This window comes from Microcebus murinus, chromosome 19 (genome assembly GCF_040939455.1).
Source record: "Microcebus murinus isolate Inina chromosome 19, M.murinus_Inina_mat1.0, whole genome shotgun sequence".
NCBI classification, from domain to species: domain Eukaryota; kingdom Metazoa; phylum Chordata; class Mammalia; order Primates; family Cheirogaleidae; genus Microcebus; species Microcebus murinus.
In genome coordinates, this window is record NC_134122.1 from 35,825,850 (window position 1) to 35,849,347 (window position 23,498).

Sequence of the window (23,498 nt, forward strand, 5' to 3'; positions counted from 1 at the left end):
TTCATCAATATCCTCATTCCTTCCCCCATTCCAAAACTCTGCTGAGTTCTCTTGGTGGAAAGTGCCCAAATGTGGTACTAGAACAAGTCCCTGCCGCTGTGGGGATGGTTTTCCTGACTTCCTCCAACTTGTTCATGTTGTCACACATTCTCTGTGTCAGGCAGCCCAGTCCAACCCTGGTAAGGACAGTCGTCATCTTATCCACCAACCGCTGGGCACCAGCTGCGTGCCAGGCTTCACCTACAACCCTATGTGGTGTGTCGTGACACGACCCATTTTAAAGTTGAGTAACCCAAGATCAGAGACAGAAGTAACTTGCCAGACACCGTGCAGTTAGCTGGAGGCCAAGCTGGGATTCTCACCCAGGGGTATGTGACTGCAGAGCCAGTGGTCTTTGCTATGCCGGTGCCTTAGCAAACCTCGAAAGACCAATTCTTCTTTCAACAAGGAGCTGTGCACGAGTGTCCCACTAGTCACCGTTTCTAGAATGTTGCAGCAGCCACAGGAAACTACTACAGATGTCTACTGGGGACTAGCTTGACAGGGCTAAACTTTGGTCGCTATTTCTAGATGTTTTTGTTCTGGTCAGCAACAAACTGCGAAGAACTGTAGTTGTCCACCCAGTCTCACAGTCTGCGGCAATGGTGACATTGAGATGCCTCCCCCATATTTTTTAATTGAGGAAAGGTCACGATGAAACAAAACTCAGACCTTGGATGTACCTAGACTCCCTTTCTTTCCTTCTTCCCTATGAGATCCCATCTCTCTTCTCCAGTTCCTCAGTGTCCTGTTATCTACAAAGTGATTCCCAGATAGCTGCCCATTGTAGTGGCATCTTCCCAGGTCCACTGCCTGCCTGGGTCTTAGAAGGAAGTCAGTAACTCCTTACACAATGGGGTCTCTCGAATGTGGAACCTCAACCTCAAAAACAGCCCTCTCCCTTTCTCAGACAGACCTGAAGTTTCTTTCTTTGGTGGAGAATAAAAGCTCTCATTTCAAAATTAGGGACTGGCCTTAACATGCTGACACCATTGGGGAGCGGGTTGAGGTCTCCTGGAGACAGCTGTGGCCTGACTCCAAGTCAGAAGACTTGGGCTCTGCGGTGTAAGGGACAGATGGCAGCTCGGCGACAACCCTCGGTTAATGGCGTGCTCATTGAGAAGACCTGCCCTGCTCACAGTGTCACTCGCCAGGCTAACTTTCAGGGAACCTATAATTCCACGATCAAAATTCATACGAAGTATAAATGACTACCGTCAGATTCTCTTCTGAGAGAACGTTTTGGTAGGAGGGTGATGACCAAAGTAGGATAATACTAGATGCCCCAAAGTGGGCAGGTGAAAAAGACACAGCATGAGAATGTGGCCCTTCGGCCACCTCCTTGTTCTGCCCAGGACTGTCTGATGCCCCCTCCCCACTGCTAGGCCAATGGTCCCCATTCCTACTGAAAACACTTCTGCAAAGTCACAGCCCAGTGTATGCCCTGTGGCCGTCTCCCCAACAGCGCCCCCTGCAGCCCGGATAGTCAGGGCTGAGGCTACCTGGTGTTTTAGGAACTTAGGAACCTGATGCATGAGTCCTGGAGCTGGCAGGGGTTTCAACAGACCGTTTTCGTATTAAAGATAATTTATGATTAACGTGCCCCCTTTACAGATGAGGCGACTTAGTCCCCCCGTGGACATCTGTAATAGTTTCCTTTGGCTGCTGCACCAAATTATCACAAACTTTGTGGCCTAAAACAAGACAAATGTATTCTCTTACAGTTCTGGAGGTCAGAAGTCCGAAAGCCAAGGTGTTGGGAGGCCTGTGTTGCTTTTGGAAGCTCTAACATAGAATCGATTTCTTTGCTTTTTTTTTTTTTTTTTTACCTTCCAGAGACTACCTGTATCCCTTGGCTTGAGGTGCCTTTCTCCATCTTCTGAGCCAACAGCATAGCATCTTCCTGCCTCTCTCTCTCTCCCCGCCCCCTCTTCCATCTTCGCAGGGCTTTCTGATTCTGACCCTCCCACCCTTCTCTTACAAGGACCCTTAGGATCGCATTGTTCTCCATGATAAGCTCCCCATCTCAAACTCCTGAATGTGATCACATCTGCCATGTACCTTCTGCCATATAAAGCAACACAGTCACAGGTTCTAGGAATTAGGACACAGACATCTTTAGGAGACATTACTCAGCCTGCCACAACACCCATTCCATTTCAACCTGACTTTTTTTTTTTTTTTCAAAAATATAATCTCAATCACATTTTGAGAATCAGGATAGTCTATAATAGATTATGTTTTGTTGCTATGGGAAACATTTTCAAAAGGACGATTTAAGTTTTAGGGTGTTCCAACATATAAGAGAAGGGTAAAAAAAAAATTTTTTTTTTAATCAAGACGATAAAAGGAAAGCTAGGCAAAATAAGAAAAAAAGAATCACATAAGCAGTGGTGGATCACAGATTCCTTCATTAAAGAAATATTGAAAAACCACATGGGTTGTGCTAAAAAGCAACTAGAGATCATATAGCTCCAGCTGACCTGATTAGACACAGACATGCAGATTCATCATTCCGCCCTGAGTGAGGACTGGCGCAGGCCCCCTGCCTGGCTCAGTGTCGCCGCTGCTGAAAACCCAACGCACTCACCAGCCTCTTGAGTCCGGCATGGGGCAACAAAGGTGTCATCTTCCTGAGCAAAGCACCAGACCCTCTGCACAGCCCATGAAACCATCCTCGCGCCACTGCTGAGAGGCCAGGTAAGCACTTGCACCCTCCTTTGTCAGGTCAAGGACTCAGGGCTCGAGGAAGTCAAGGGACTTGCCCAAGGTCACACACTGACCTTGGTAGAGTCAGAACTAGCCCAGAGGGCACCCTTCCCCCCAGACCCACCCACCGGATCTTCAACAGTAAGATAAACTTTCAGTGAGCCCTTTTTAACTCAAAAGACTCTTTCACAATTCCTCAATTCCCCGCCCCTAATCTTCATTCCAAATCTTTCCTGTTCCCCTTGGCCCAGCCCCACATCACTCTGTCTCAATCCCTCTTTAAACTTAACTGAAAAGTTCGATTTGAATGCACTAAATGTTCTTCTTCTCTATCCACAGGCTCTTCATTTCTTCAAAAATGAGCCTACCATCTAAATAAGATGATTAGGAGAGGCTGAACCATGAAAGGTTAAAACTAGGGGCTCAGAAGTCAGATAGCCTGGGTTTGCCACCTGGCTTTGCCTTGTTAGCTGTGTGACTTTGAGGCAGCAACTCAACCTCTCTGTGCCTTAGTGTCCTCATCTGGAAGTGAGAATAATGACAGCAAAGATCTGGCAGAGCCTCCGTGATAACTGAATAATGGCACGTGTATAGTGTATAGTGAAGCCTACAGTCTTATCCACTTGACACATCTTATGCACTCATCCCCGGAGCGATCCCTTCTGCAACTCTCTCACATCAAAGGCCTGGCTTCCCTTTAGCCTTGGCTGTTGGGCAGGCCCCCTCTGGCCTCCCCAGTGCTCCCCCTGCTCCAGCCCTCCACAGACGCAGGGCTAGAGCTTGGGCGGCATGACTTCCAATCTCAGAAACCTTCCCAGACCCCTGACTGCCTCCCCACTGCAGTGCCACCTCTTGGCCTGTTGTCCTCGGCCCGAGGACCTCGCCTGCCTTTCAGCGCTGCTTTCTGAGGTGTCCACCTCTCCCCCGCCACTCTGCTCGATGCCCAACAGCCGCTGCCAAGGCCCAACACACACCAAACTCCCACATCCCAGGATTTTTCCAGTCTGCCCTTTCTGCTACAGAGCCCAGTCCTTTCCCCATCCTTTGAGGCCCATCTCAAGTGCCTCCCTCTGCTGGAAGCTTCTCTGACCAACCACACCAGAACAATCCCTCTCCTTCCTCTGCACTCCCATAGCTTATTCTATGCAATGTTTATGGCATTTAGTGGATTCAATTAATATGGACTAATTGTGGTGATGGCAATGTTCCCTATATTGACTATATCGACATCGATATCCTGGTTGTGATATGGTACTATAGGTTGGCAAGATGTCACCATTAGGGGAAACTGGGGACTGGGGATGGGGGACCTTCCTGCATTCTGTCTTCCAATTACATATGAATCTATAAGTATCTCACAATAAGAAGTTTAATTTTAAAAATACAGATTAAGAAGTATTCATAATTAATTGATCGACTGATCAATAATTAAGATTACTTACCACCCAGCTTTGCCACCCAGCACACAAGCTATTAATCCATGCAAGCCCCAGTCCTATCCTGAACTCCGTTATCCAACGGCCCATTCAGCACCTCCACCTGGATGTCTAAGAAGCATCTCAGAGTTAGCATGTCCATTACGGAGCTCCTGGGCTTTCTCCCCTCCAGTGTAATCTTTGATAAGGCCAAAAACCTTGAAGCCATCCCTGACTCTTCTCTTGCTGTCATACTCCACACCCACCCCATTGGCAAATCCTTGTAAATCCATTTTCAAAATAGACTCAGAATCTGACCACTCCTTCCCACCTCCACACCCACCCTGGTCCTAATCCCCACTCTCTCTCATCTGGATTATTCCAACAGCCTCCACCCCACCCCTGCCTCACTTCCTGCTTATTTTCTATAATTCTCACCATCATATACTATTGCTCCTACCCAGAGAGCAAAAACCCCTTGAGCACTGGGAATTCTGCTTCATTCATTGCTGCACCCTGGAACATTGGAGGCGCTCAGTCGGTGTTTGTGGAATGAATGAAAAAAATGAATGGATGATGCTATGACTTTGATACTAGAAAAACTCTTTGAAGATTTACTTATTGTTATTTACTTACTACTGTCTCATTTTTGAAAGTGGTGAACCTAAAGTTTAGACAAGGAATGAGGACCAGAGCTCCCCTATTCTGAGCCCCACATTCCACCCACCCTTTCCTACCTGGAATTAGTCTCTTGCACAGGTCCTTAGGGGTAGGATCCACGTCTCAGTGATTATTTTGACTTTCAGCATCTAGGGACAGGGCTTGGATATTGCAGGGATGCAATGAAAACGTCAAGAATAAATGCAACTTTCTAAGTTTGTTAGTAAAATTTAACAAATTCAGTTATTCATTTCTCATTTCTTTATTACCTCTGTGCAACTGGTACCTTAGTCCTCACAACTTTCTTCCACGAGGCAGGGTGTGATTCTAAGATACCAATCCCCATTTTATTGAGAGACAAACTGAGGCTCTGTGTCTACGCCTCTTCGTGGCTCTGACCACTTGGCAGCACTGCCCACCAGCAAACCAGACCCACCACTTCCCATGCACACAACACACAGGAAGCTTTCTCCGTGACATGCTGTCATTCTTGCTCCGTGCACGGCAGATTGTTGCCATGAGGATTTTCCTACTGGATTTCTTTAGCCTGGCCATGGCTAATTTTATAGCTGCCTTCTCCATGAGTACTCTGATTTTGTTACTTCCAATTTGCTTGGGACTGGGTCAAATTTGGAAAGGATACAAAGGGCACGATTGTGAGAGTGTAGCTGATTTGTCTCTGCCTGGTAATTCGTTAAGGCCGTGAAGGGACAACGTGATGTATGAGTGCCCTGCCCGGATCTATCATCAGCCGTCCCCACTCATCAGCCTCCCAAGTGACTTGTAACCATCTCGGCCACACACACCGAGTGAGCGTCTCTAGGAAGACAAATGTGTTTTACTGTGAGCGGGCAATGCTTTGGAACCAGAAAACATATTATAATCAAAACCTGTTATCAGAGGCTCAGAGGAGAGCACCTCCCCGCTACAGGCTTCTCGCCGAGGGGACAGTCTGTTTACGAGCTCTCAGCTGTGACATGTGGCTCAAGTCAATGCAAGGCCATTAACACTTACCTTGATGTCTCATCCCACCTCGATAAATATCCTTTAAGGAGGGACATACTGAAGGGATGGGTACATTTCAAGCTTTCACAGCGTGCGAGGACATTATTAGTATCCTGTTAGGTGGCAGGCTTCATCACCTCTGTACTTCAAGACACTCCGACTGGAAGAATTCTTGCCTTAGTCATTAGCAAACCTGGCCCTGGCCACACTCAGAAGGTGGGACCCAGGCCCTTTCTTCCCTCCTTCCCAGCACCCCCACGCATGCAGCCTCTCCCCTGCGGCAGGCCCGGCAGCAGGCAGGCTGAGGTTAAAAGAGAGGAGAATGGGATGAGGACAGAGAGCAACTCTATGGGGTAACAATTAATAGTAATGGTGATGGTGATGAATAGCAGTGAAATAGCCTAGTGGATGCACTTGGCACAAAATAAACACTCAGTAAATACGGATCCCTCACTCCTGACATCGCTGCATGCCCAGTCCAATAACATCAGCAAAATTTTGTTGAATGGTAAGTTCATACGACCATGGCATGTCAAGAGTATAAGGGGGCCGGGCACCGTGGCTCCTGCCTGTAATGCCTGTACTTTGGGAGGCTGAGGTGGGATGATCAATTGAAGCCAGGAGTTTAAGACCAGCCGGAGCAACATAGCAGGACCTCAGCTCTACAACAAATAAAAGAATTAACGGTGTGTGGTGTGTGTGCCTGTGGTCCCAGCTACTCAGGAGGCTGAGACAGGAGCATCTCTCGAGCCCAAGAGTTTGAGGTTGCTGTGAGCTATGATGCCCGGACTCCCTGTCCAGGCAACAGAGCAAGCCTCTGTCTCTAAAAGGATTTTAAAAAGAGTAGAAGGGAAGGGTACTTGAAGCGGGTTTGCACCCAAGCAGCAGCTGGAGGTGTCGCAGTTCTACCTTCAGCTTCACGATGTTTCCTTTGGCCAAAAATGCGCTAAGCCGTCTCCAAGTTCAAAACATTCAGCAAACAATGGCAAGGCAGAGCCACCAGAAACGAACACCAGATTTTCATGACAAATATGGTAACGCTGTATTAGCTACTGGACCCACTTTCTGTGTTTCTGTATGGACATATGTGGTAACACAAATTGGAATACAATGGAACCTGTCCCCTGTTGGCAGAGTCACCCCAAAGGAGTGGAGAAAGAAGTAATCATCCCAGCTGATGTAATACTGAATTTTTCCAAAACCAACTCATAATTGATGCCAAGTAAAATCACTGTGTACCCATTAAAATATGGCATTATTGAAGAAATAAAGTACATTTGAAACCTTAAAAAAAAAAAAAAAGAGTAGAAGGGCCTCTGTGGTTTGAGGTGTTCCAGTGTTCCAGACATTCTATGGAGAAGGTTCAGGAAGGAGGCTCTCAGCACCTGTACTCCCTACACAAACACACATACACACACACACACACACAAACACACATACACACACACACACACACAAACACACATACACACACACACACACACAAACACACATACACACACAAACACAAAATCCTAAGAGATGACCAAAGTTCACATTTACATATAGGACTTAGTTTTGCTCTTTCACCTTAAAATATCCTTCACAATCTCCAGTTGTGTTCAATCAACTCCCTTTCACCTGGGCAGACTGGGAAAAGATAAAAGAAACTCAGTGTCTCCTATACCCTTCCTCCTTCCCCCAGAATGCCAAGCAACAGTACTAATACCTGGCTGTCACAGAGCACCTTGCCACGTGCCAGGCATCATGCTGTGTGCTTTTCCCAGAAGGTGGGTGTTGATAGCATCCCATTTTACAGATGAGGACTCTGAGATGTGGGAATGCTCAACACCTGCCCAAGGGCACAGAGATGATAAACAACAGATCTGAGACTTGAACCAAGTTCAATGTGACTCCACAATCCCTGAAACTTACCACTTTGCAGGTAAGAAGTCAAGCTCTTTATCCACTGGGTGGTCCTAATTATAGGCAGGTGACCTTTGATTTAACACAGTCTCTCTGTAGGTCTATTAAGCAAAGAAAACTACAGCATATTTTTATGATAGCCTGAAGAGATTCACATGGCCAGGAGCCAGGAGGGCTCCTTTTAAAATCTGAGACATCTAATGGGTTTAAGGAAGTTTCTCACTCAGACAAGCAGTTTGAAAGAGAAGGACACTGTCCATCAACATAACCCAAGGGCACTGTCAATCGATGAACCAAATTAATTGAACACAAATAGATGAATTTTTTTTAACTCAAAGAGTTCTTTCTTCCAAGAGAGGGTTTTGGCTTTGAGGATATTAAGGATAACTGGGGACCAGACTTAGTACACAAAGCACAGTCAAAGGACATGAAAGAAGACACTTAGCTGGAGAAGTGGTGGCTCCCAATTCCCTAGTCACCAGTGACCAAAATCGAATGGCTGCTGGGCCTTGGGGTCCAGTCTTTGGCCTCTTCCCTTTATCCATCACTTCAATATAATGAAAACTCCAAAATCTATATTTCTAGGCTAAATATTTGAGCCCCAGAATTCAACATTGGACATCTCCAGTCAGATGACCTTGCTACCTGTCCAGGCTCCTGCCTGCATCCATGGTCTTGGTGACTAGTCCCATCTGCACCTAGTTATTAATACCTAGTTAGGCAGCCATGTACCTACGTTCCCACCTGCCCCCACATCCACGCCTCATCAAGACGTGCTATGGTAGAGACAGCACAACGTGGTAGTTAATTAAGGGCATGGGCTTTGGAGTCAGATAAATCTGAGTGTGAATCCCAGCCCACCCAATTACATGTTGTGTGACCTGGGCAAGTGACTTAATCCACTTTGGCATTATGGGGACAAATCTGTATACTAGGGACAAAAATGCTTCACAGCATTACTGTACCAGAGTAGTCACCTCTCCTCCCATAGATATGAAGGGAAATACTGAGAGTGGGGAATGTTTGGGAAGGGCAGGGTACATCTTTCATTTATTTGTACAATAGGAGATGGCCCAGTCCACGCCTGGCAAAGGGAGGTCCTGGGTGGAAGTCACAAAACTGTCTTCAGCAGAGATGGGATGATCAGAGGCATCAGCTGTAGTTGAACAGTAACTGCCCGAAGCTGAGAACCCATCCTTTAAAAGTTCTGTATTTCCGTGAATGTTCAGGAAATTTGGATTTCGAGACGAGAAGATCTATCATTTTTCCTCCTTTGCCAGCAAAGTAATAAAACTTCTCTTTCCTCCTCCCCAAACCACTTGTCCTCGTTCTTCTGATTCGGCCTCACGGATGAGTGCCAAGCTTTTGGTAACATTATTGCAAACATCAAGTGGGATAACACAAACACAGCCAAGCGTGGGTATTTTTAAATTCCCGAGCCCACTTCTCTCCACCTCACTGCTCCTCCCTCACCATCTCTTCCCAAACGGAGCAATGGGGTCCTGGTTGTTGCCCCAGTCCCACAGCCTGCTCCCCTAAAATCCACTCTCCACCCTGCAACCAACCCAAGCTTCTAAAATACAAACAGGACCTCACGGGCAAGCCTCAGTACAGCTAGTCCAGTCTCCCACTGAAAGCAAAACAAAGCAAACATCTTTGTGTAGTTACAGGGACAAAAGAAGTCCAGTTCACGAGGTGCAGATTAGGAATTGGTGTAATGTTTAACCTCTTTAAGAACATGACAAAAATTATGCATCTGTCTTCTCCCCAGAAAAAGAAAAATCCCTACTTATAAACACACAAAACACTCAGATGTTCCACAAGGTACACAGACCCCAGGTGAAAGCCTCAGACTCAGAACATTCTTCAGCCTATCCGTGAGGCTGACCAACTGCAGTCGCTGAGGATCCAAAATTTGAACCAACACTTTCCTTCATCTTCATATTCAGGGTCCCCAAAATTCTGGCAAGAAAATATAGCTGTCAGCTCAGGGCACTTTTCCCAGAAATGGATGGCACCTCTGAAGGGCTCTTAAAGAGAGTAGCATAAAACCACGATCAATCATGTACCTGAGACTCTCAGACATTTTTACGGCACCAGTAGGTGCTGGCTAAGAGGTGCCACGTTGGTGCAGGAAACACTGAGTGCTCGGGTCTGTCTCCATGCCTCCCCTCTTCCCGCCTCCCCCCACCTGAGCACCAGATGGCAGAGCAGCTAAGCTCTCTAAAGTCTCCTACAAATTGCCCAGGGGCACCAGACCAAGAATTTTATGACCTATCCTCCCCACAGTGCTCCTAGGCTCAGAGATGTTAACTGCCACCCAGACAGTTGAGGTATGCAACACACCCTGAGGCTCATTTTGCTGGATAGGAGCAGAGTAACACATGCCAACTAGCACCGGCCTAAGAACCGTCCCTACACCTGAGCGTGCGGCTGGTGGCACGCTCCCCAGGCCAGCGTTGGCTTCGCTCCTGGAACCGTTCAATTTAGAAGCTTAACAGAATGATAAAAAACCACTCCACTTTTCCCACTATCACTATAAAACTTTATTGCAACAAACAAACCATTAATATAGAAGTTGATGTTTAGAGTTTGGAAGTACCATTAAACAAAAATGGCCTTGAAGTTTAACCAGATGAGGTTAGAGGAACCCTGAGAGGGTGTGAGAATAATCTGGGAAAAGAAACACGGCTGAAAACAGGGATGCTAAATGTATGCCTCCAGCAAAACTGAGGGTTGGGCTCTTCCATTTCCGGAAATCTTCACTACTCCGATGCAACCTCGTACTTCAGAGAGGAAGGAACAGAAAAATCTTCTTTTCATGTGTTCAACTCAAAGAGCTGCCAATAGCCCCTTCCAAAGAGTAGCGAGTTCTGGCCAACCAGCCTTAATTTCAGCCTCCCCACCTCTGCTCCAACCCATGCGATAAGTATTATGGGATATGTTGCTTTATTTTAAAAAGAGACTTATCTCCTGATCCTTGGAAACATCACACTGCAGACTTGGAAGGCCTGAATTTTCAGCCATCTGCAGATGTTTCCCACATCAAAGCCCAGGTCTTAGAGGATCCTGGTTCTATCTCTCAGGACAACTCAACATCCGGATGCTGGTGTCATTGGCTCCCCTTCCTCTCCTTTCTTTGGCAATGTGGACTCTTACCTCCAAACCAGGGAGCACGGGGTCTCTGAAAGATACCATGCTGAAGTTGAGATGGGGGGAGTAGAACAGCTGTCCGTGTGGGCTTAGAGCTAAGACACAAAGATGCATGGTGGGGCATCGAGATCCTTCCATACATTGACAGGCCTCTCCAGCTCGGGACAGTCACGTCCTGGAGTGTGCAGGACAATTGCATAGGACCTTGTCTGGTGTTCTGCTTTGTCCTCTAAAGAGCCACCCAGTGCAGAGGTGCTAATCCTTTGTCTGGCAGTGTTCTGTCATAATAATAAGCATCATCAAAGCTATAACAATTACTATTACCACCACTGCTATTTATTGGGCACTTATGAAATGCCAGATACACAGTAGTAACTCACTTTGCACATATGGCCTCATACCATCCCTATGAAGTATATATCCCAGTACCCACATTGTATCGGTGAGAAAACCCAAACTCCTGGGGAGCTGAAGTAGCTCATCTTACTCCAAATGCCACGCAGACTCACCCACTTATATCATCATCCCAATCCTCCTCTCCTTAGAGAATGAGCCACTGGGGACAATCAGCTCACTTTCTGACAAATTTCTCTTGTCAGGGGACCTGGCGCTCATTTATTCAACAAGTGTACTTCTGAGCAGTCACTGTGCGGCTGTACTGTCACCACATCTGTTCCCAGGGACGAACACGATGTGCTTAGCCCTGCCCTCGAGGATGAGACAAAGTCCTCCAAAGTTAATGTCCTCCCAGAGGCCTCCAGGGTCTCTACCCCACCCAGCCTTCCCTGCTGGCCCTACTCCTTTTCCCCACTGGGCTGCTTCCCTTCATATTTCAAAAGATAAATCAAAATAGAGTATAAATATTGTTCAGTAAAATATATAGGAGGCCATTGGTTTGGACCGAGCCCCTGCACTCGGCCCAACAGACCAGACCAACTGGAGTCCCTCGTGCTGCAGCTTCGCGCCACCAGCCCGACCAAACTGTTTACCTGACCTTCCAGAGATCAGGAGAGTAAGCGCCAACAGCGGAATCCCCAAGCAGGCCAGGTTAGCTGGTGTGGTAAGGAAGTCCCTCTGCTTTAACCCTTACGAGGAAAGTCACTTTGAAACCACCAATCTGCTTTTTTGTTTTTTTCCTGCTTTCCTCAGCATATTTCTGTCTGTAAAACCAACCTCCTGGGCTCAGCTCATCAGAACACTCAATTTATTTTATAGAATGAGGTGTTGCCCGGTTCAAGAATCCCAAGCCAAATGAAAGCCAATTAAGATCTTTAAATTAAATTTGTTGTAATTTTGTCTTTTGACTATGTGTGTGTGTGTGTGTGTGTGTGTGGACAAACCTCCAATGCTTAAAATTACAGATCCATCTATAGTTCCTAATCTGGCTACAACACTTCCTCCTCAAAAATAATACGCAGGATATTCTGACAGGAAGTATTATATACAAGACACTAATAAAAATTGGAAAGTATGTTTGGAGGTTGAATACCTTGTCTGAGGCTGTCGCACCAGTAAGTTTAAGCTCAGCTGTGAATGACAAAAACACAGGACAGAAGTTGGCTTCTCTCTGTTCTGCTACCCAAGCTCCTCCCAGCTCCCCGCTCTGCCATCTCCCGGTGACATGCCTTATCTCCACGGTGTCAGATGCCAACATTCCCATTCCAGTCACAAGAAGACGACTGGATAAAGAAGAAGCAACTTGCACAGAAGTTTTCTAATGTCACTTCTGGTTGTATCTCACTGGCCAGAGCTTACTAACACAGCCACACCTAGCTCTTAAGGAGAGCAAAAAATGCAGTCTTTCCTCTAGGCACCACTTTATCCAGCTAAAAATTCCATTACAAGGAAGAAAGGATCCTGAGGGAAGCGCTTACCATCTCTGCTGCAGCTAAGTGATACAACAGCGACAGAAACCCAGACTTGGGGACTCCAGAGACCCGACCCCATGAAGATCATACAAGCCTTAATTTCAATTTTCACACCCATCACCCTTGGTGCTTTCTTCCCACTGAATAAAGAAATGCTAAGTATGATTTGAGGACTTTCTGTAACATTTCTTGGCTTATCATTAACCTTTAACTCAACAGCTAGAAACTATCTATCTCCAAGCTAATTTGTAGGGTCTTCGGTGGTTTTAAAATATTCTTTGATACTCCTCCCTTCAAAAGGTGGGACCTATTTCCACTTACCTGGGTTGTGGGCTGTACTTGGTGACTCACTTTTAACGAACAGACGTGGCAGGAGTGATGATGTGTGACATCTAGACAAGGTTACATGATGATCATTTGTTCCAGGGACAGCCAAACCCCATGTCAAGAAGCCACCCAAGCAGTCCTCAGCAGAGGCCTGCATGGCAAGGAACAGAGGTCTCTGGCCAACAGCCCTGTGAGTGAGCACAGAGCAGAGTCCCCAGCCCCAGTCAAGCCTTCAGATGACTGCAGTCCCAGCAAACGTTGGGAGACACTGGACCAGAACCACCCATCTACACCAATCCCAAATTCCTGATCCACAGACTGTGAGACACTAGATATTTCTTTGTTTTCAACAAGTAAGTTTTTAGAGTAATCTGTTACACAGCAATATAGCAACACAGGTCTTGATGTAAAGTCAATGCCCTTCCTGCTCGAGAATTGCAGAAAGTAGAAATGATCATCTTGAGAGAGAAAATCTGCATTTTCAATGAGTGTGTCCTGCTCATCACCTGCTCATAAATGCTTTGGAGCCAAGTTTAGATGCCCCGGGAGGCCCTGTGAAGAGGTAAGACCAGGGAGTCATCCCTGTTAGCACATGCTGCTGATATCACATCCTCTAATAGTCCCCGGGAACAGCTGGACCTGTTGCTGGCCAGTTACCACAAGGAGCAACAGCTCAGTATCAGTGAAACCAACATCACAGTGATGGGTTCTGGCAAATTCTCCTTAGTATCCAGATGGATAATGTCGAATAATTCTACTCAACAGGTTTACTCATTTCGTTACCTGGGGAAGCACGATGTGGCTTCATTACCTTAAGAGATCTATTAGGATGCCTTTCTGTTGAAAGAGGAAGGTGCCATAGGAACAAGGTCAAGGTTATTTTATGATAAACAGCTGGTAACTCCTGCTTCTCAAATATCTCCAGTCAAGGCCATGCTTTATGGTGTACGTTCTTGAACTTTCATACCAAGATATCACCCTCTGCCTGCTACCTCAAGCAGAGTTCTTAGATGTAAGAGCCAAAGAAACATGTTCTACAGTGAATACTTAGATAACCTGATGGGGAGACTTTCTAAACTACAACATACCCTCATCTCTGTGTATCCAGAGAGTCTGATATGAACATACTGGGAATCACTACCCTCATAAACTGCTATTACTAGTAGAAATACCTAAAAACAACGCCCTCAGAAATTCGATAGTGACATAAGTTTGAAAGCCACCAATGTGTCTGAAAGAACAATACAAAATACTTGATATTAGGAATTTTGATTAGGGGGCAAAGGGTTCCTATCTAAAATGAAGTTGAGAAAATTATTCTTCCAATAGGACATGTTAAGGCTGTCGTTGGAATAAGGTAACCTGTGTTTACCTTTTTGTCTCATCCAATTAGAAGCCTGGAGCTAAATATAATGCTCATTCACGGTAAACGTATTCATTTAAGGGGCTGTCATATTTTTTCCTTCCTCTTTGTGTGTGCATTTCCATTTTCTATTCCTATTCTGACAGCTTTTGCAGTTTTGTTTTTTCTTTTATCCTAGGATGTCTCGATCACTTTTGGAAGCAAGCAGAATATAAATTACAAATTAATAAAATGAAACTGGCAGGGAAGATAGGTACTCAGGTTTCCTTCTTGGCCACAGCTATCAAAATTGCCATTTTCAGAACAAGATTCAGGAAACTACTAGAAGAGTAGGCAAATGCCCCTTTTAAGGAGTGGGCCCTTGGAGGCAGCTGCCATCAGAGAAATCCCTCTTGCCCTGCTCGCAAAGCTTCACAACTCTCCACAAAAGGCTTCTCTCCCGAGGCTCAAAGGCAGGTCAGGCCACCAGGAGGAAGGTGCCCAGGCAGATAAAAGACACAGGTTGTAAAGCGAATTCCCTGCTCGGGATTGGGGCTGCGTCTCTGGCACTCCCACTCTTGTTGGGATGATGCGGCTCATTGTAAAGCTTCCCCTGGAGGAGAGAACTCGGAGCCATCAGATAACAGTTGTGAGCCTCTCCTCTTGTGACAGCAATGATTCTGCCTCCTGAAACCCCCTTCTTGAGAAACCTGTAGAGGGAAGTGTCTCCAAAGAAAGGCAAGTAGAGTTTACCTCTGGGATCCTTAAATCAACCAGCAAAAGTAGAGGAGAAAAAAAAGGGGGGGAGAGAGAAAGAGACCTTCATTACAGGAAAATGCATGATGGACCAGATGGGTGGGGTTGGGGGGGGGCCTTTCCGAGCTCACGACACAGGAGCCAGCCCCCCTCTGTCATAAAGTCACACGATGGGCAGCCTTTCCCGGGTGGCAGTGCACCTCTGCTCTCGGTGAGGAGCATGCTGGGCTCACATGGAGCTTTAAAAATATCTCTCCACCCACTGAAAGTTCGATTCATCAGCCAACTTCTCACCCATGTGTCACAGCGGTGGCAGTTGATCTACAGGATAGTGACGTGAAGGGTACAAGCAAGACACAAAAGGTCTTATCTAGCAGGGAAGAGGATTCAGTACATCAAAGTTAAAAGCAAGGTGGCTACATGAAACCCAATTCCAACAAATGCGAGTTATATGATCCTTGGGCAAGGTTATTTAACTTTTTTTTATTTCTTCTCACATTTGCAAAAAATGTGGTTCATAATAATCCCTGCATGTTAGGATTGATGGTAGGATGAAGTGAGTTAATTCACATAAAGCACTTTGAACAGCACCTAGCACATAGTAAGCACTCAATTAAGCTTCACCTGTGATGAGTACGAAGATGACAACAACAGTGACAGTGTTGAGATTTAAAAGATTATTAGGTGTTTTCTCAGGTGGGCAAAGACTATGCCTGGCGGAAGCAGCTTAAACAAAGGCAGAGAAGCAGGAGAGAGAATCAGGCAGCAGGAGCTATCTGGAAGGCAATCAGGGAGTTGAAGCAGACAAATAAAGGAAGACCCCAGGCCACACAGGACTTCCTATGCTTTGTTCAGAGTTTAGCTGTCCCTAACACTGCTGCGGGCTGTGGAGAGCCATCTAAGAATTATAAGCAGAAGCAAAGTGTTAAAGGGTGAAGTGTCATGACCATTGAAAATTACTTCTAACTGATACAGGTAAAAATACAATAATGGTAATAGATTTCTGGCTATGACAAAGTAACTAGCACAAAAATAACCCTCCAACCACGTACAACCACAAAACGGAACAAAATATGTGAGGCAACTGTTTTCAGGCAGTAGACAACAGGCAGTGCGAGATTACAATCACAAGGAGAAGGGAAGTGCGCATGGTGAGCCCCATGTCCACCCTGGCTGTCTGCCTGGGGACAATTTCCCAACCACAACTCAGGTGGGAGCTGAAGGGGCTAAAACCTCTATAGTAGAGCAGGAGAGAGAAGAAAACTACAAAGAGATGGAACATCAGAAGCCCTTGTGCTGGTTCCACATGAACACTCAGCTTAAGGCTGGGATATCAAGGTAGAAGTTGAGATTAAAGAGGACTTGCCAGGAAGCAGCTGCTGTGAGGTTGAGAACAGAAAATAGATACTAGAACTCAAACAGCAAATATTGGATAAACCTCATTAATACCCCAGGCTTCCAGCTAAGACACTAGAAAGAACACATCTCAAGAGTGAGGTACACCATTGGGATTTCCACTGGTATGTCCTAGCAGAGCATAAAAATAAACTTACACAAGTTTAAGGTGGTCATCCAGTAGCTGAACTACCTACTAGAACAAAAATCAGCACAACTCAGAGAAAGATAAGAGAACGTAGAGTCTGTATAACATAGCATTCACAGTGTTCATTGTATAGTCAAATTTTCATGAGCATATAAAGAAACTAGAAATTTTGATCATAACCTAAAAAAAGTCTGTAGACACCAACCCCAAGATGGCCTAGAGCCTAGATGTTGGATTTGGCACACAGACTTTAAAGAGCTATCATATAGGAAAGTATAAACAAAGAATTAAAGAAAACTATTGTCTTAATGAGTAATCAGATTGGGTATCTAGCAGAGAAATGGAAACTATAATAAAGAAATAAATAAAAATTCTAGACCTGAAAAAATGTGTGTGTGTGTGTGTGTGTGTGTGTGTGTGTGTGTGTGTGTTGAGGAAAAGAGGCAGAGGGAGAAAATGAATGCTGAAAAATGTTAAAAATTAGATGAAGGATACACTGGTGATCACTGTATTTTTCAAAACCTCTGTTGATATAAAAATCTTTTTAAAAGATTAAGAAAATATTTAAAATACATGTATATATGTACATATAAAGGAAAAGGAAAAGAAAATAAAAAGTCATAAGCACAGAATACCTAATCGAGTGTGTGTTTGAGTGGCATCCCTCCAGTGACATGGTACTGAACTGATATGTGGGTAGTATCATGGATGAGACTCAAGGATATCAACCCCCAGGGGATGCAGCTGTCCAGGAAGTGGGGACCTGACCTAAGACTAAAGCATTGTGGTCAGAGAGGGAGGAAGCATTACAAAATAAGTTGAGAAGTCAAGATCTACAGGACTGCCAACTATATGTTTGGAGTTAAAGAAAAACAAGAATCCTAAGAAAAATTCCAGAGGAGGGGCCGTTTTAGAGAATAAAGCTGAATATCTATTCAGCTTCAGATATCTAGAGTTTAAAGGACTGGCAGGCATCCACACAGGACTCTGGGTGCCAGGTCTGAAATTCAAGAGGGAGGCAGGGCTGGAGATGTATATCTTGAGGCCATTGGCACACAGATGCCCATGGGGATGACAACAAAAACCAGCCCCAAGAGATAAGCATATGTACGGAGCAGGCAGAGGATGAGGGGTACACGACAGTTGTGGAGATGACAAACAGGTAGAAGGGGTAGGAAGGGGTCCAGCTAATGACACGGGTGCCAAGGCAGAGACAAACTTCAAAAACAAGGGTGTGAACCACAGTGCCAGATGCTGCAAGTGTCCAGAATAAATACTAAGAGTCACCTAGAGCAGGCAAATAGGGGGTCATAGGAAAAACCAAGCTGTCGCAGGGCTGTGACTCTGGAATAGTCTAAATGAAGTTGGTAGAGCCCCACGTTTGAAGGTTGGCAGCCTGATATATCTCCCCCAAACTCAAATTAAAATACCTCCCAAAATATATAAGAGTATATCACTCTGTGAGAGTATATCACTAGAAATATTAATTTTGAGATATGTACATATGTCAGAGAATTTCCACTAATTGCAACACCAATGAAATAGAAGAAACACAATTTCCACCCACCCTTGGAACTATGCGGCACGTATGGAAGGAAGACTGCCTCGCCATAGCCGTGGGTTGGTAAGTCCCTTCCTGGGTGGAGATGAGAACCAGAATGTTCCTGGGATACCTGAATGCTGGATACTAGTTTGGGAATGGGAAGGAGAGAAAGTGAGGGGGAAAAACGTTAAGAGGGAGATCATTCTGTGGCTTGGAGTATAAAGCCAGCAGCAAGGACATTCCCAGATGCCATGGACTAGACCAGTGTCTTCTAGAAACTGGAGGTGAAGTGTATGTCAACCTCCTTCCAGGCTGGGGCTGAAAAGGGGAATGTTATCCCAGGTCTGGGATAAAGTGAAGAAGAGAAAAAACTCTTTACAAATCTTGTTTACTGATGAATGCTGGGCCTACAAAGAAATTTACATTGTTGAGTGACAAAGCAGAATAGAAAAACGCAAAATGAACCATGTGAAAAATATCCTCACACCCAAGATGAAGGTACCATCATCTGGAAGACTTGGGGGAAAAGACTTTTATTGTAATATATATAAATAATTTATGTCAAGAGGAGATTTTTCATAAACTGCATACAAGTTGTTCTCAGTGAGACAAAGGGTTGGGAGAGAATTTATAAATGTGGCCTCAGTAAAGCAGGAAGACAGAGCCACGAGAGCTACCCTAAGACCACAGCTGCAGCAAAAGGAAGATAATATATTATATCCTAATAGCTCCAAACTGGGCATGTTGCAAATATCCACTGAGATTAAAATGGATAAATAAACTGACGTATATTTATGTACAATGGTACACTATATATTAATGAAAACAAATGAACTTCAGATAGAGGTCAATTTAATGTCAGATTAAGATAGCATCACAAGAATATTCAATAAACAACAGCGAGAAAACTATTTTTCAAACATTATAATCCATGTGTCTAATAAAATTTTGCATGGTGTACTTTAAAAGTATAAGATACTGCTAATAAATTTGGTATTTACATAAACTTCATGAATAGATGTAAGCCTTGGAATCAGGCAGTGAATATCATGCTTATTTGATTTTGCTCTTCTACCTGGAAAGCATTTGGGTAAACATCCCTGTAATGAATGAATGAATAGGAATGAATGAATGCATGCCTCCATTGATCCATCTTTGCTGAGCTTGTTTGATTGGGTGATTATCAGCTTCAATCTGGCCAACTTGATGCAGTTTTGCATTATTCCATCCTGAACTTTATTTATTTATTTATTTATTATTGAGGCAGAGTCTCGCTTTGTTGCCCAGGCTAGAGTGAGTGCCGTGGCGTCAGCCTAGCTCACAGCAACCTCAAACTCCTGGGCTCAAGCGATCCTACTGCCTCGGCCTCCTGAGTAGCTGGGACTACAGGCATGCACCACCACGCCCAGCTAACTTTTTCTATATATATTTATTAGTTGGCCAATTAATTTCTTTCTATTTTTAATAGAGACGGGGGTCTCGCTCTTGCTCAGGCTGGTTTTGAACTCCTAACCTTGAGCGATCCACGCGCCTCAGCCTCCCAGAGTGCTGGGATTACAGGCGTGAGCCACCTTGCCCAGCTTGAACTTTTTTTAAAGAGAAGAAATAGAAACTTTCCAGAAGTGAACTGCAGTTGCAAATGGCCTGTGTGGCGAGTGGCTCTTTTCATGCCTGTCCTTAGAGGATAACCACTCACAGAATGGGCGCCTTTGACCCTTACCCGGAAGGAAAGGAACCTTCCATCACTGGTGAGAAACACTAACAGGTGGAGAACCCTATCCTTGTGGCCATCCACAAGCAGGAGGCTGCTGTCGAGGCAGGGTGGGGAGGGAGAAAGCAGATAAGGATGGTGCCCAGTGAACGCCTGTGCCCAAGGCAGCCAGACCGGGAAGGATGCTGCAATGTCCATCACCTCCCTGTGTGACACCACCCACCCTCTGAGGATAAACAAGCGGCCCCATGCAGCAGAACTTCAGGGTCAGCTTGACAGGAGGCAGCCCAAGAGAAGAGCAGGCAAGCAATGCCTTGGAAACTGTGGCTTCCCCAAGAACCGATCCATAGTCCCCTGAACAGATTCAGGCCAGTTGGATTTCAGCCCCTGCCTTCCTACTCTAAACTCAGAACACATCTGCACCGTCCTGCCCAGAGCCCCAAAGATGCTTGTAATAAAGCAGGAGCAGTCATAACTCAGTGTTCACCTTGGCAAAAACTAAATAAATAAGTAGAATGAATCTTCCGTCAGAAAATAAATGGCTCTTCTCCGGGCTGAGAGCCTCGATTACCCTCCTGAAGGACAAACACAGCATCTTTACCAGCCAGTCTCAGGCCATAAAGTCCCCATTTCATTCAATCCGGTGCCCTAAGGCTTCCAAGACTCAGGCAGCCCCAGCCTGGGCTTGGAGGGCTCTTAGAATCACCCCCTGCTTATCTCCCTACTGAAAACGGGCATTTCAGCCCTGAATGAGCTGCCCATGCCTGGTTAAAACAACACACTCGTCTGTTCTGCTGTTTGTCTGAGAATGTGGCGGGCATTTCAGCAAGGTGCCCAAGTCAGGGGAGAAGGGCTGAAATCCAGCCAGCAGTCCTCTTCAAAAGCCACGCAAACAGCTGGCCTAGCAGTGCCCAGCTTTAACACAGGGAAAAGTTGTAGCTCTGAGAAGTCTCAGAGAAATCATCTCCTGATTATTTATAGCAAAGTTGGGAGAAGGAAAGGGGAAATATGGATGATTTCCAAACTTTATTTGGTTAGTAATCTCAACCTCTTCAAGAGTTGCCCAAATGTACAAATGGCGTTGCCCAGTTCTCATGACCAGGGCCACTCAGGAGGCCCTGCACAGGGCACTCCCAGTCCCTCCTGCTAACTGATGACTGAGCCTGAAAGACCTACTCAAATAAACACAAGCAAAAATCCACCCCACGTCAATGCACCACCTGCCCTGATCTCCATTCAAAGTAGAACTCACAGATAGAGAAAGCCAGGGCATTGCGTTGCCTGCCAAACACACCTGCTAGGGTCTGAATGCTTGTGTCCTCCCAAAATGTATATGTGAAAACCTAATCACCAAAGTGATACATTAGGAGCTCAGGCCTTTTGGGAGGTGATTAGGAGGGCAGAGCACTTATGAATGGATTAATGACATTTATTGCAGGATGATGACAATAATTCCTTATTGTGAGAGTGGGTTGTCATAAAAGTGAATTTGGCTCCCTCTTTCTCTCTCGCTCTTGCCCTCTCTTGCCCTTCTGCCTTATGCCAAGGGATGACGCAGCATGATGACCCTCACCAGATGCCAGCGCCATGCTATTAGACTTCCCAGCCTCCAGAACTGTGAACCAAATAAACTTTTCTTTATAAATTGATCAGTCTGCGGTATGTTGTTGTAGCAACACAAAACAGACTAAGACGGTACCCTTATAAAGAAAGCCCAATAGAGCTCATTGACTCCTTCCCCCACATGAAGACACAGTGAGAAGGTGCCATCTATGAATCAGGAAGTGGCCGTCACCTGATGTCATATCTGCTGGCACCTTGATCTTGGACTTCCCAGCCTCCAGAACTGCGGGAAAGAAACTTCTGTGACTTATGAGCCTCTTAGTCCCTGGCGTTTTGTTATATCACCCTGAACAGACTAATATCCACCCACACACAGCCTTACCCTGATCAGTGGTCACCAGAAGGGGCTCATTCTGGAGGAGGTCAGGGCTCTATCCCTTGCTTCCATGTCCTGAGTCCACACATCCTTTGGCCAGTTGAAGGCCAGGAGATCTGAGAGTCCCCACTCTCCTCTCAGGCCACCAGCCTCTGTCCAGGCCACAGGGAGCAGCTATTGTCCCTAAGAAGTCAGCTCTGTCCACATCACTCCTATTTCTTCTAACACCTCCCGTGGACCCAGGCCACCAAGGCCCACATCGTCAGCTGCCTCACTGCTCGTTCATGTATTCGGTGTGCATTTAAATAAGCACACGAATAAAAATGGACAAGAGAAGGAAAAGTTATCCATCTGTCCTCTCCACTTTGCTCACCTCCTGCCTGCTGTAAAGCAAGTTTAGCTTCCCTGTCCCACACCTAGACACCCAGACATCCCCACCTTCCTCTTGTGAGAAATGAGGCTCTCCAATGTGCACATACAAAGCACACCGGTGTGGACCATCACACCTGAAAGCTAACATGTGGGCCACCTGGGGTCATTTTGACTTCTCTACTTTAAAAAGTAAATTCAAACTTCATGTTTTAAGATAGTATGATTACAAGCAACACAGCTTTTAAAAACACTAAGGAAACCTGATTCTGATTTGGCCTCAGGAGATGCAATGCCTAAGCAAAACATCAGGCTGAATCAACCTAATTTACTTTTTCTTTTAAAATTTTTTTTATATCAGGGGGATATTTACAGGGATACATGGAACACTGTCCTAGGATGAATTTAGTCACCATGTTCTCAGGTTTATTCCCCTCCCCACTCCCTGCCCTGAACACCTGGGGATCTACTGTGTTACAAAGGAACAGATGCAATTAAAATAATTGCTTCCCATGGCCACCTGGACACAGCTTCTAGATGACTCTGATCTGGGCGGGATTCAAAGCACCATGGCCACCAGTCAAGAGACAGCCATTAACAGGGCTTAAACCTCCCCTGCAGCTGGTCTCTGTTGTAAATGGTGACATAGAAACAAGACAATTCCACTGTGGGGAAGATTCCAGAAACTGGACAATAACGTTTTAAGGTGAAGACTATATCCTCCATCAGTATCCAAGGAAACCAAAATATCTGCCATAGATTATACAGGCCACTAGGTCTGTCCCACAAAAAGAAGTCACTTGGGCAGGATCTTGTCTCCAAACTCTTTCCCACTGCACCACGGGGAGACTTGGCCACCACTGCCGAGGAGTGACCACAGCCCAGTGTTTTCATCTCAGCTTCACAATAGCCACAAATGCCTTCAATGTGGGGGCTCACCCCCCCTACCAGGGCAGGCTCCTTACCGTCAAGCTCCTCCACCGAGATATTAGCCAGCTGCTCACTGTCGCTGCCAGCAGAGAGTGACCGGTTGAGGTAATTCCCCTTGTACAACAAGCCAGCGGTCACATGGTGGAACGGCATCTTCTCCCTGCTCACGAGAGGACGGGGGAGGAGAAAGAAAGATACTGTCATTCATTCCTCCTTTCTTTCCTCAAAGGTCCATCCCAACTTTGAGATGGCCAGTGTCATTTTTAAAATAACAATAGCATTTC

At 45.7% G+C, this 23,498-nt stretch overlaps 2 protein-coding genes across 4 annotated transcripts in view; one reads left to right on the forward strand and one right to left on the reverse strand.

The window, feature by feature from the left end:
- The window catches only part of CALN1 (calneuron 1), a 455,972-nt gene that overhangs the window by 319,528 nt on the left and 112,946 nt on the right, over positions 1–23,498 (reverse strand). For all 3 annotated transcript variants that reach the window (XM_012764069.2, XM_012764071.3, XM_012764070.3), the window contains one exon: positions 23,250–23,374. In XM_012764069.2, the coding sequence (XP_012619523.1) occupies positions 23,250–23,374 (125 nt within the window). The remainder of the gene's footprint in view (positions 1–23,249; positions 23,375–23,498) is intronic.
- LOC109729584 (cytochrome c oxidase subunit 7B, mitochondrial) lies at positions 6,691–7,124 on the forward strand. The gene has a single exon (XM_020281508.2). The coding sequence runs from the start codon at positions 6,751–6,753 to the stop codon at positions 6,991–6,993; it is 243 nt and encodes an 80-aa protein (XP_020137097.2). The 5' UTR covers positions 6,691–6,750; the 3' UTR covers positions 6,994–7,124.